Here is a 13937-nt window from a genome sequence, read left to right on the forward strand (position 1 = left end):
CACCTCCACGCGGCCACGGTCCATCAGCCCGTCCACGCTCACCAGCCGCACCGAGCCCGCCCGCAGCCTTCTTCCTCCGGTGCCCCGGTTATAGGTCCTGGCTCTCCCCCCAGCGCCTGTGTCCCCGGTTGGGGTCTTGTGGACCTGGTTCCCCTCCCCGGCAGTCACCTGCTTCTCTGCCAGCAGCAGCTTCTCTAGCTGGGCTCTGGACAGGGTGGTATTGCCCGTGGGTCGCCGGGGCCTGGAGGTGGTGGGGGTCGGCCTGACGGGGCGGGAGGGCGAAGGAGGAGGAGACGCCAGGGGGTAACGGGAGCGGGTGTAGTGAACGATGGTGTAGCTGGGTGAGGAGGTGGGGGTCAGGGTGGTTGAGCGATAACCTGAAGGAAACACAGAATCACCCTCTTTATTGTAAATGGACGATCACATCCCAGTGGGGCTGGCGGATCCAAAGAGGTGCAATGGTTAAACGACGTGAAACTTGTGACCCCAGTGTGAATGTGTTGAATGTGTTTGATTTGAATTGAAAATGATGCTTTTTCATTCAAGCATTGAGTACGTTTCACAGCCTAGTGGCCCATGAAACCTATTCAATATACAAGCTAGTGATGTTAGGGCATGCAATGAAAGGACAATGACCCACAAACAAGACACATAAAGATGAAGGGCGCTTCTTTAGATGCAAATACATTTATTTAAAATAAATAATGCTCTAGGTATGCAATAGTTTAAATGGTTGACATTTTGACGCACAGAAAGCACCTTTTGCATTCGACACAAATGTCAGAATGACCCTTATTACCTGAGTTCAGAGAAAACAAGTGCAACAAAATACATCTAACTATGGCTTTCATGGAGACAACAGCCATACCCCGACTCTGTGGGCCCCTTGGTACCAGCCAACGGTCTAACCTAAGCCTAAGCTTTCAGCATGAAATGATTCCATCTTCATTAAAGTGCCACCTCTAACAGCTCAGTGGAAGTGCAGAAAAGAGCTTGTCAGTCCCTCCAGGTTATTCCATTTTTTTTTAAGCTGCAATGAACAGTTTTATTGCAATATTTAAATTCTACTACTGAATCTAAGTTTAATTATATTATATATAGCAAGCTATTGTCGACTTTCTCATATCAAGAAAAAACATATTTTTTCTCTTTTTTTTGACAATTAAGCATTAGATCGATCACAATTAATGAACCATTGATAAAAAAAATGTGTCTAAAATCAAGGATGTTCTCAAGAGGTCCCTGGAGGGTCTGAAGGGTTACATGGGAGCTTACGGTCCCTGGAGGGTCTGAAGGGTTGCATGGGATGTTACGGAGCAAAAGCAGAGAGGGAGAAGGGAGCACAGAGGAGGAAGATGAGGAGACCTGGTCTGTGGCTGCTGGCCACTCCCAGGGACGTGGTCGGGGCCTTTCTCCCATTGGCTTTAACCGAAGGCCTAGTGGTCGGCCTGTCGCTCGGTCTGATGGCCGCCACGGTCGGCCTGCGGCCTGTTGTTGTTGCCATAGTGATCTGCGCAATGGGGGTTGCTCTTGTAGTGGTTGTTTTTCTTGCCGCCGTTGCTGTTTTGCGAGTCATTGTTCTCTGGGCCATTGTCGGCGTCGCTGCCGTTGTCGTCGCTTTTCTCGTGGTTGTCGTCGCTTTCCTTGTTGTTGTCGTTGTTTTTCTTGTGGTTGTTGTTGTTTTTCTTGTGGTTGTCGTCGGTGCAGCTGTTGTCGTTGGCTTCTTGTTAATGACAAACTCTGCAGGGTTGGAGAGAGGAGCAGAATCACAATTCACACCAAGACTATTCCGTATGCTGTATATTTGTTGCCATACGCTACAAAAATGAGGTTGTATTGCAAATTGCGGGTGTGAACATGTCCTTGATTTATAACAGGCTAAAGACAATTAAAAATGTGGAGAGGAAAAGAAGCGTCCTGGGAAGCCCTACCTTCCTTAGGGTGGAAGTGAACAAGCTTTCCCTTGACCTTGACCGGGGACGGCTTGATGCTACACTTCCCGGGGGGCGCCCTCCTGTGGATGAGGCATCAGGAGTATTATATTCGATAAACACAGTGTGTCAGCCAGGTGGCATCAGATGGATAGAGCATAGCATCCAGTATTGATAAAGCATAACCACTATTTAACACAACAGCTAAACGTCTGCGCTATCAGCTGCACATACCAGGTGTTCCTCTCAAGGCCCTTCCCCTGGCCTCCCCGCTCCCCCCCTCTCTAGGCTTTGGGTACACTATACCATGCCCTAACGGCCCAGCGTTTAAGATCCCATTCAGACCCTCTCACGCCGGCCTGTGAGCCTATAGAGTACGCAGGTGGAGCCCTGGTGTGAAAGTGCTGGCCTGCGTGAGGGGGTCCCATGAAACGAGCCCTGCGGGGTTCCAAGGACCAAGGACAACCTCCTACTGCTTTTCATGTTGAATCCGTCTTATGGACAGAGACAATATTGTCATGGTTGCCAAGCCACTATGCAACCGGTTCTCTGAGATACTTAGAATAAAATATAAACCCACAGAGATCCTTTTAATTATCTGTGTATGCCATGCGAAGAAGAGAAATAGAAAGCGAGTGACAGCTGTGATGGACGGTACATCTGTCAGGATGGTCGGTACCTAATAAGCCACACTGGTGCATTCCACGTCCTGTCCTGGGTGAAAATGGGTCCGCTGCCTCACACAACATCACTGAAAGCATGGCCCGGAGATTGCTTTTGCTGGGAGGCTTATGAGTGACTTACTTGGACGGGTCCGTAATCTTGTAGATGACTCCCGCTCTCGCTGAGGCACTGGGAGTGCCCGTCGCTAGGAAGTACAGCTCGCCTGGAGAGACGACCACGGACACAGAGGAGTGGGTTACAGAGGAGATGGAGAGAGATAGGTAGAGATAAGGGTCCAGGGAGATGGGGTCACAGAGGAGATAGAGAGAAATAGGTAGAGATAAGGGTTGAGGGAGATGGAGTATACACTGTAACACTTTCTACAAATTCTAACAGTAATCTACTGCATTTATATGATACAGTATTATTACTGCCAATAAATAGTATCTTACTGGAAGAACTGCTGCCAGTACTTTTACAGTGTAGTGAAATTAGTGCAGAAAAACAATGTGAAAAAGGGGTGTCAACACTGTGAACATTTTTAAAATCAGACCTACGTTACCAGACACCCTAAGGCAGTACCTGCTTCGTCTTCAGCAAAGGAGATGATGTATTTGTAGTAGCTGTTGATCAGCTTGGGGAATCGGCAGGTCTGGTCTTTGCCCATACAGATCTCGTTGTAGTGCCATTCACCGGTCGTGGTGTTCTCCTTTAGAGACATCAGACGGCTGAACAGACACACACACACACACAAACACACACACGCATGCATGCACGCACACACACAAACACACATATTATTCCCAATTTGTTCCCAAACCTTGTTTTTAAACCTGAAATAATGATTACAATTTTTTTTTATTATTATTATTATTATTATTATTATTATTATTATTATTATTATTATTATTATTATTATTATTATTATTATATTATTATTATTATTATTATTAATATTATTCAATGATATTAAATCAACTTCAACTTTAACATTTGCACACATGAAAAAATAACTTTGAACTGGATTTGTCATTGTTTTAAGCAGTTATTAAGAGGGTCGCCTAAAGGTAGCCTACTGCAGACATTGGGGTTCGCCCCAGAACTTCTAAGCTTCAAACTGCCCTGACCAATACCAGACTGTCCTGTTCCTAATAGCCACTATATGCTAACACACGTCCTCCATACATCTATAGTATACCCATGTTACCCGACACACACCCGCTCATGAAGTCCCCGAAGATGTAGAGGCCATTGAGGTTGGGCATCTGGCAGCCTCTGTAGATGTAGCCTCCAGTCACCGACTTGCCCAGCTTGTGGGGGTAGGCGAAAATCGGGAGGATGTCATCTGGAGAGCAAGCCACAATCATGTTAGGTAAGGCTGGATCCAGGTCGTACAGAATGATCGTGATGTCGTCCTCGGTGGTGGTCCAAAGGCCTGTGTTTGAACAGAAAGACGTACCCAGCGTGGAGTTTTTACAGAGTTTTCGGTCATAGCAACTGAAGCCTTCCTTGGCTCTCCATCCATAGTTTCCACCTTTAAAGTTTGAAAGGAAATGTATTTTGAATTAAAGTTTAGCTCCCTTTTCTGGACGATGCCTTGGTTAATGGAATGATGCAAATGTATGTATGTAAATTAATGTAGGCCTACTTATACATCGCTAGACGACATGGTCATTTCATACATTTCGTTGCCTTCTTTGAAACAGGCAAATCACCAAGCAGAGTGTAATACTCAAAGTACTGGTGAGTTTTAAAACAAACTCACAATCGTACCATTAGGTATGATTGCAGCACGTTGTAAAAAGAGATTGACTTTGACCACGTGATTATATTGTCTGAGTGGACCGAGTCCCAGGGGCTGTGGGATCAGCGGGCTCTAGAGTGGTCAGTGCTCTGTGATGTCACCTTTGACCACAAGGTCCACCTCCTCGTATTTATTCTGTCCTACGTCGCCGCAGAACAAGCGGCCACGCCCACGGCCCGTAGCCGTGTCGCCACGGTCCACGGAGCAACGCCACATGTTGCGCACACCGTATGCATAGATCTCTGAGAGAGAGAGTGAGAGAGGTGGAGAGAGAGATTAGACATCTTCATTGTACAAGTACAACATTGGCCAGCCATTCATCAAAAACAACAACATGCAACCAGTTACCAATGCAGCATGGGGCAACAAGACAAAAAAAAAGAAAATATTTCTGAATTAAACAAAGAGAGAAATAAATAAAGGAAGAAAGAGAGAAAATAAATGTGAAATGGAAGAACGATTTTTTATACTGTGTCCAATTTACATTTTATTTTACCCTAATCAATATCTAGGAAGTCACACGCATTCAATCAGATAAAAAGCAATCCAGGACCCAATATGAACTCAAAAGGTAAACCAGAGCGGTACCAGGCATGGCGTTGGGCTCTGCCAGGAAGGGGTTGTCTGGAGGAATGCTGTAAGGGGCCCCATCGTCGTTGTCGCTGACGTCGATGCGAAGGGCCTTGCCCAGATGAGTAGACCTGAGTAGGCATGAGTCCACACACACACACACACACACACACACACACACACACACACACACACACACACACACACACACACACACACACACACACACACACACACACACACACACACACACACAGTAAAAGAGTTGTGCATGTCACTGCTATCTAAAGATGATCCTATCCCATTGATGAACGGTAGGCTATTTGTACTGTCATTCATTTTTTACTGTGTTTGTATTAATCTGCTTTGACCGCCCATACAGAAAGGGACACGAAAATAAAGAAACTCTGCTTTACTCTTACCTTCTTTCCACCCCTGCTTTCTTGAAATGTGTGTGTTTGTGTGTATGTGCATGTGTGTGTGTGTGTGTGTGTGTGTGTGTGTGTGTGTGTGTGTGTGTGTGTGTGTGTGTGTGTGTGTGTGTGTGTGTGTGTGTGTGTGTGTGTAAATATTATTCTTGGCATTGTCTACCTTTACCAGCACTGCTAATGCAGCATGTCAAAATAGCCACTCATCTCTCTGCTCATAAACTGCAAACTAACTGCAGCCACAGTTTTTACACACATTATGTTAGTGAAGGCATTCTTGGTTCTTGGTGGTAAGATAAAGGCTTGGAGGTTGTATTTCAATATGTTAAACCATCAGTCATAATAGCCTAAAAATGCATAATAGTAAATAAACAATAGTAAATGGGTCTTAACCAAAAGTAGTTTCATTCAAATTCTTCCGTATCTGAGTTCCAGACTAAAACATAATTTCACATGACCCAGTGCAAATCCCTGAGTTCAATGGAAATTAGCTATTTAATTAAGTGACATCATAATGTTTTTAACAGGTCATGTCTTGCTTGCCCTGCCTGCTTCTCAAGCCAAGTCTGAACAACGCAAAGACCTTTTGATGCCACATAGGCCCATCTAAACTGTAGCTCCTGCGCTTCTATACTAGGCAATGCTGCATGGCACCTTTGAGCCAGGCCAGGCCAATCAAATAGCAGAATACCAGTTGAATCATTCAGAGCAGAACGGCTCATAACAGGAATTTCTTGAACATTTACTGTACAACTCAAAGACGTGAGGTGTTAAAGCTAAAATTACAAAAGTTTGTTGGCATTATTTTATTTTTTTGTTATTTAAACAGCTCATGTGCCAATGGGAAAAGTATTTCCCAGGCTGTGTCCAATGCTAACACCTAGCTGTACAGAAGAGGCTTCATAGATTAATTAAATGGAAATTTCTTAGTTCGTGGAGGAGCAGCACAGTCAACCACAGCCTTGGGTTCAACTCAGTGGATTCTACTTTAACGTCGATCTATTGACTATTGATTCCCAAATCCACTCACTTATTCTGAGAATTGCCAAACTTTCCGAAGGGGTCCCCCGCACGGCCGCCATCTCCGATAAAGATGTACAGGAAGCCGTCCTCCCCAAAGAGGAGTTGTCCTCCGTTGTGATTGGACGCCGGCTCCGCTACCTCTAGGATGGTTCTTTACAAAGACAGAGCCCGGCCTTTGAGACCCCTTCACTTACACACGTGTGCCACATACATACATGTAATCATCAACTACACATTCAATGAAATGGTAAATGGAATGCATTTATGTAGCGCATTTCTAACCAGTAGCCACCCAAAGCGCTTTACAATATTGCCTCACATTCACCCATTCATCAGAGCAAGGTGTCTTGCTCAGGGACACCTCGACACTCAGCTAGGAGGGGCCGCGGATCGAACTAGCAACTTTCCGGTTACCAGCCAACCCGCTCTACCTCCTGAGCCACTTCCGCCCATGAGACAACGGTGGTGGGGAGGCCGGTTACCCACATGGAATGGCTTTGTGGTTTGTCCATGTTTCTATTCAAACATGCGTTGTATATGCATTACCCCTTATCCCTGCTGCCAAGATCCTGACGGTGTGCTTAGCATCTGCTCATGTCCATGTGGAGATGCCAAAAGACTGTGCTGATACAATGGGTACGATGCTCTGTCTCTTCCCTCACCTCTCTGATGCGTGGTCCAGTTGGTTTACATCGTGGGTGGACAGTGTGAACTCACTGACGCGTATCTTCTCCTGTTTCTTCACCGATACAGAGTAGTAGACGTAGGCCTTGCGGACTGTGGTGAAGCTAGAAGTTTGGATACAGCACATATATTTACTACTGGTCATATTTTGATGATGGTAAGCAGAGTGAACAATCAAAATCAATACAAATGTTTTGTAATTATTTCTCTTGATTGTGTTAAAACCATTATTTACTGGTCTAATTTGCTTATCATCTGACATAGCTTTGCAACATAAAATATAAAATTGGAAATACATTTCTATTAGATTTCTTTATCAGACTATACGATTTTGACCATAAATCCTAGCTGTCACTTGCTTGGACAATCTAACCGTAGCATGTTTGTGTCACACTGTACGTGGGACCTTCCCCCCACATGTACAGAAGTCAATCCAGACACCAATAGATAACGCATCTCTGCTCAGGGAGGCACCTGGGGTGGAGGGCGATGCAGAGGAACCCCCGCTCGTCTCCGGCCCAGGGGGAGGTGAGCACGGCCTGGGTGAGGTTGAGGAAGGGCCGGTCCACCCGGGAGCCGTTGGCCAGGTACACCCACACGTAGCCCAGCTGCTCGGCCACGAAGAAGCGGTGGCTGCCGTCGTTGGCGTGGATCATGGCCACGGGGTTGCGGAGCCCGTTTGCCACTTCCTGCAGGCACAGCTCCAGGCAGCCCTCGGAGTCCTCGCGCACCGAGCCCAAGTTAGCGTTGAGCTCTAGCGGGGAATACAGAAGGGGACAGACGGGAACCAACAGAGAAGGTTGATCTGTGTTCTGACAGATTCTAATCACACAAGGTGTGTGTACGCATAAATGGATATTGGTGTGTGCTAGAGGTGTGTGTGTGTGTGTGTGTGTGTGTGTGTGTGTGTGTGTGTGTGTGTGTGTGTGTGTGTGTGTGTGTGTGTGTGTGTGTGTGTGTGTGTGTGTGTGTGTGTGTGTGTGTGTGTGTGCGTATACATCAATGTATGTGTGTGTGCCATGTGCACCAGAATGCAGAGTGTGTGTGTGGGTATGTTTTGTTATTTTAAGAATAAGAATATATTCAGACACAGTACATAAAAGAGCAGGATGAGAGGTTAATGCAAGGCCTGCATTAACCTCCCATGGGGCCTAGGGCTGAGAGGTTTCGTAGGCCCCCTTACAATGAAGGTGTGTAAATTATTTTCCGACATTTTGCCGTTGTCGACAGGGGGACGATGACTGTGGCTGTGGTGTCAAGTGGCCAATGGGCCCAGCTACCACTAGGGGTGCCCGCAGTACCCCCTAGTGGCCCCCTTTTTTCTTGGCCCATGATAGGCCTCTGATCTTTGTAAATAAAAAACCAAAAATCACATCGTCTTGGGCCTACGCTGATCGGGGGGCCTATCATGAGCCAGTATGAAAAAAAAAAAACATTTACTGCAGCTCATGATAGGCCCCCTGATTGTCGTAGGCCCTGGGGCTTCAGCCCAGGAAAGCCCGTGCATTAAAGCGGCCTTGGTTACTGCATCTTTGCTGGGGGATGCTACGAATTAGGCTGCAGGCAGTGGTAAATAGTAGTAAGTAGAATTATTTTACAACCTGCCCTTCCTGCTCCAACACATCGTTAGCCTCATATCATAAATGCCTAGGTCATATGTTGAGATTTATGGGCTGTCCAACCTAAGGCTACTCTCCTGACGCTGCTGATTCACTGTGCCTCATTGGCTATATCCTAAACCAATTCAATTTTTTTTTACATTTCATAACCACTATCTGCCAGAAAATTGTTAACGATAAATACAAGATAGTTTTACTTACTTCTAATGACTTACTTTTAAAACAAGACTGAAGACTTTTAGGGCCCTATTTTAACGGTCTGAAACGCAAGTGGGAAGCGCAAAGCGCAAGTAGCTTTGTGGGCGGTTCTACGGCGCTATCGCTATTTTACAGGCGGATAAATGACACTTGCGTCACGGCGCAAGTGTCAAAAGGGTTGGTCTGAAGCAGCCTAGTTACCCGTAGGTGTGGTTTGGGCGTAACGTCCAACAAACCAATGAGAGTGCCAGCTCCCATCCCCTTTAAGAGCCATGAGCGCATTTGAATCGGACGAGTTGATATTTTGACAGCGCGTCTGCAGTCTCCGATGAGACAGATGCACATGAATTTCAAACTGCAAATGGCTCAGTTTAGTGCCAAATAATATGGCCTAATTCACACATGGAATAAGGGGTTTTCTTCCACAACTTCAGAAATACTGAGTCCTCAAATAAATTTCGGCAAAGAAAACGTATATGATATAACATATGATATGCGGTAACTGTGGTTCTATTTAATGATATACACAATACATTATAAACATTGTTTCTTATCAGTATTGTATGCTATCCTAATATGCATGTGTCCCCGCGGTAATAGACATTGCCATTGATTGTATTATGCGTTACGTGTTTAGTTTGCGTGTGTTTAAACAGAGCACACACGCGCGCCCGCATTCATTCATTCTTTTTAACACTCACTCGCGGTAAAACAATGTTTTTCACGATCAAATACTCATCAATCCTAAAAGTTATGGGCATGTAGGCCTACACGATGTCTCTGTCAAGAAAATATGTGTTTACTGTACGGTGTTTGCAGATGCATTGATTTAAAAGTACAACTTATTACCGCTGCATCAGCTGTTCTTTCCCAAATAATTTACCAAGAATGTGCGGCTAGGTAGATGGGAGAAGCAAAGTGTATGCGCGAGGTGCACAAGCAATCCGTATGCATCGCATGCGCATGTATGCATGCGCCCTTAAAATAGCATCTAAACAACGCGCCACTGACTTTAAACCAGGTATTTCCTGGTCAGTAGCGCAATGGTATTCAGAAACGGCAAAATACTGTTTGCGCCAGAACACGCCTCCTCCTTCCGCCGAACCGCCCCTTGGGGCGCATGATCAATCCCTAATTTACCGGCGAGTGGCGGTGGTGGGAAAAGAACGCTCTGCGCCAGTTGTAAACTAGCAACGACACATGCGCCAGTGACTAAGTCACTTGCGCCGGATGCAAGATAGGGCCCTTAAGGTTACTTTAGCTTTCTGATAAATCTTACAGACATTGCACTTTTAACTTTTGCACTTTTTCTACAATGCAATTTTTAACTTGGCCTTTTTTGTATTTTATTTGTATTTATTATTTAAATTTATTGCATGACAATTTTTTTATGTGCGGCATTTTGAGTCTGTCTCGGGTATGAAAAGGGCTCTATAAATAAAGTTGCCTTGCCTTGCCTTATGCAATTATGCTATTACGCTGATGACATGTGTGCGTGTGTTGCGCCGTGCCCTCACCCGCGTTGCTCAGCACATTGGGGTAGCAGTACTGCTTGTCCTTCAGCTCCAGGAAGTCACAGAAGGCTCCGCGGTCCTCCTCCAGGCCCAGCGTGAGGTTGGTGATCTGGGCCGTGGAGCCCACCAGCCCCTGGCCCCGGGCGGTGCCCCCCAGGACTTCCAGGGCCAGGCTGAGGGTGTAGCGGCACTGGTGCCAGTAGTCGGAGCAGTATTCCCTGCACAGGCCAGGCAGCACCCGCATGGGCGTGTTGGCGTCCTCTGCGTCAAACAGGTGGGCGGCGTACGGGGAACACTCCTGGAAACAGGGGGAGGCTGGGTTCAGGGATTCAAACTCACAGCTTTATTCACAAAATAGGCAAACGTTGTGCAGAACATAGGGGTTGATGCTGTCAACATGAATAAGATTAAATACGACGTTAGCTCAATTCAATGCATGGTTAATTAAAAAGTATGCCCTTGTATTGTTTGAACGTCAATGCACCCTTTTGATCTCTAGAAGAAAAATGCTTGGTTCAAGATTCCATATTTGAGCTTCTTGTGCTCCTCGCTGCGGCCCTTCTCTTGGTGGAGTTTGCCATGACGGTGTTTGTGTCACATGGCTTGGTAATGTTCGATAGGAAAGCCCCCCCCCCCCCACCTCATCATCATCATGGTTGGGCAGGACCCGGCTATATAAAGCTTATTTGTTTAAATGCAACCGTTTAAAAATGCCTCTGAGAACGGTGGAGTCCGTTATTAAGTCGCAGCCACACGGCCCACGCCCAGCAGGGTGAGCCATGAGCTGGGAGCACACTGACTGAGCCGTTGATGCACTGCTATTTGGTTTTTTATATAGAGACGACATCTACCAACTGAAATTAAGAATGGAGAGCTGCTCTATTAAATCTGTCTCCCTGAGTATCTCTCTGTATCTATGTGTGTGTGTGTGTGTGTGTGTGTGTGTGTGTGTGTGTGTGTGTGTGTGTGTGTGTGTGTGTGTGTGTGTGTGTGTGTGTGTGTGTGTGTGTGTGTGTGTGTGTGTGTGTGTGTGCTTCCTAATCCAGGAGTAGGTTGGAAGAGGACAGTAGTTGAGATAAAAATTAAGAGAATCTACTGATCTGCAGGACAAAACCCAGTCTGTCCCCCTCCTCCGCTGGCACACAGAACATCCAAGTAAACTTAAAAGCTGGCCAGAAAGACTTTCATCTTCAAAGTGGCTTTTTCCAAATTCATGACACAAAGAAAATATGTACTTCCTGTTTGAAAAAAAATGTACGATGCAAGCATCAGACTGTTCCAGGGGCGACATTTATTACCCTCTGGTATAATGCTCATTTGTGTGGTAGTCATGTTATAATCACAGGTGTTTAGACCTTGGACTAAATCAGCACATCCTTTCTATGGTAAAAGTCGGCTAGAATTCACAATTGTGTATTTTTCTATGAAAAATAGCCTTAACTCAATCCAAATCCCCATTCCGTTGAATCATGATGTTGTACTTCAATAAGGGGATAGAACCCATGTTTGGGTCCTGATCCAGTTGGACCAACATTTGGTCATGAGCGGGAGACTTTGATTTCCGTCTAACAACCAGCTCCAGGCCGTCAGGTGGTCTTCAGCTGGAGTTGATTTGAATAGAGCTTTGAAGTTACATTTAACACGGCAGAGTCTTAGCCAAACTGATTAGTGGCATCTTCAGGGCCTTTGTTAAAGTGATGGGTAGTGATGAAACACATAGAAAGAAATGAGGGAAACAGAGAGAAACAAGGAGAATGTATGAGCTCATCAAGGGAGTCCATTAGTGATACTGTATAAAGGAAGCTGTTTTAGATGTTCCATCCATATATCAATGAAAGGTCATCAAAAAACAAATCATGAAGGATGGCGAATCACAAGCGACTGACGAGTAGGAGTAACTAAACGAGAGCTAGAGACAGAGTAAATAATACACAATTGAGAAGCAGGTTAAACAGGACATAATGCAACATATCGCATGACTTGGGAGTTGGGCAGCACATGTGGCAAATGTTTACTGTTCAGGTCAGAAGGTGGTGGACAGAAGCACATACCAAGAAAGACAAAGAGAGGCCAGCTTTCCATCTGATTTCTGCTGTCACTGCTGCAGGTTATTAAATGTACTACAGCATACAAGCGCTCATAGCGTACAACGGCTAGGATGGACTCCATAGGAACTCATGATCATGAATGCATATTCATCATTTAGACGTCCCTTACCTTTGGACTTTGAATTGATTTTTAGGGGTCAGAGCAGCAAAGCTGCTTGGTCCCCTATTGTTTCTGTAACGTTTTTATTTTTTCTCAAATTCTGTAAAAGTCACACTGCAGCCCCTACCGTAAGTCAAAAACTCTTGAAATGTTCAAGTATTGTTACCGAAAACCCCCACTACCTATAAACCCAAATTTGGGTTACTTCACCCAAAGGTTGTGCTATTGTAGAAAATAATGAATTAGGCTTATTTCTCCGTACCAGATTGACCTGGGCTCAAAATTCTTTAGATGCATCTATAAAACCCTAGGTCTTATGCCCAAATTTTTTTTACTTTTCCCACAATTTCATATTAAAGCCAAACATGATAAAAAGATTCACAGGCTACAAAAATGATTAAAAATTTACCAAAATCGCCACATAAAATCTTTAGATCAAGCCTCACAAAAATCATCAAACAGAATTGGTTTATTTAGTTACATTTGAGAAATATTGGCCAATAAAGTTGGAGCAGTTAGCCCATTTTTCTTGTATGACCATTTTGTTGTTGTATAAAAAAAAACATACGACCATTATTAGGTGGATACCAATACCCCCCACTACCCATAAAGCCAAATTGTGGTACTGCTCCCAAAGGTGGCGCTATTTAAAAAAAGTATGAACTAGCCTTATTTCTCCTTACTAGATTGACCTGGACTTTTTCACCCCGGTCTCCTGCTCTAAAAGTGTTTACTTTTCCCACAATTTCATAGAAAAGCCAAACGTCCACAGTCCCCATTTTGCGTGTATGACCATTTTGTTATTGTAACTACCATACGGCTATCATTAGGTGGATACCATTAACAGTGCACATTTTCAGATCTTTACTACTTTAAGAAATCCCTTAATTATCTTGTGAAATGTGTGCTTGGAGTTTTCTTGATGTTTAGTGCTTATCAATCGACATTTTCACAGTGTATGAGGCATATTGCAGTTCAGGAATGTCAGTGGCTCAATGGGATACTGCTGTGTACTGGTGATCCTTAGGTGGAGTGTTTGAATCCTGATTAGAGCACTATGAACATGCTGAACATGATATTCTGTCATTGCATTAAGAAACACAACATTGAATAGCACCTGAAAATCATCAGGCAATCAACATTCCAGCTCATTAGTTTCCAAGAATCTGACTGCGAAGACACAGTATGGCATTAAGGGGAAGTCCTTCGTTAACCATTTTTTATTCATTATTATCTCTGTCATATTTATATTTCTTCCGTTAGTGTTCTTGACTACAAATGTTTAATTTCCCCAG

At 44.8% G+C, this 13937-nt stretch overlaps 1 protein-coding gene across 1 annotated transcript in view; it reads right to left on the reverse strand.

The window, feature by feature from the left end:
• Positions 1-642: 642 nt before the first annotated feature.
• si:ch211-136a13.1 (HHIP-like protein 2) overlaps positions 643-13937 on the reverse strand; it is a 16932-nt gene continuing 3637 nt past the window's right edge. The window contains exons 2-13 of the mRNA XM_056611694.1: positions 10438-10732; positions 7578-7857; positions 7082-7207; positions 6427-6570; positions 4987-5099; positions 4500-4640; positions 4054-4128; positions 3813-3939; positions 3177-3322; positions 2736-2817; positions 1932-2014; positions 643-1740 (exon numbers count right to left, since the gene is read on the reverse strand). Of these exons, the coding sequence (XP_056467669.1) occupies positions 1310-1740; positions 1932-2014; positions 2736-2817; positions 3177-3322; positions 3813-3939; positions 4054-4128; positions 4500-4640; positions 4987-5099; positions 6427-6570; positions 7082-7207; positions 7578-7857; positions 10438-10732 (2043 nt within the window). The 3' untranslated portion in view covers positions 643-1309. The remainder of the gene's footprint in view (positions 1741-1931; positions 2015-2735; positions 2818-3176; positions 3323-3812; positions 3940-4053; positions 4129-4499; positions 4641-4986; positions 5100-6426; positions 6571-7081; positions 7208-7577; positions 7858-10437; positions 10733-13937) is intronic.

This window comes from Gadus chalcogrammus, chromosome 16 (genome assembly GCF_026213295.1).
Source record: "Gadus chalcogrammus isolate NIFS_2021 chromosome 16, NIFS_Gcha_1.0, whole genome shotgun sequence".
NCBI lineage: Eukaryota > Metazoa > Chordata > Actinopteri > Gadiformes > Gadidae > Gadus > Gadus chalcogrammus.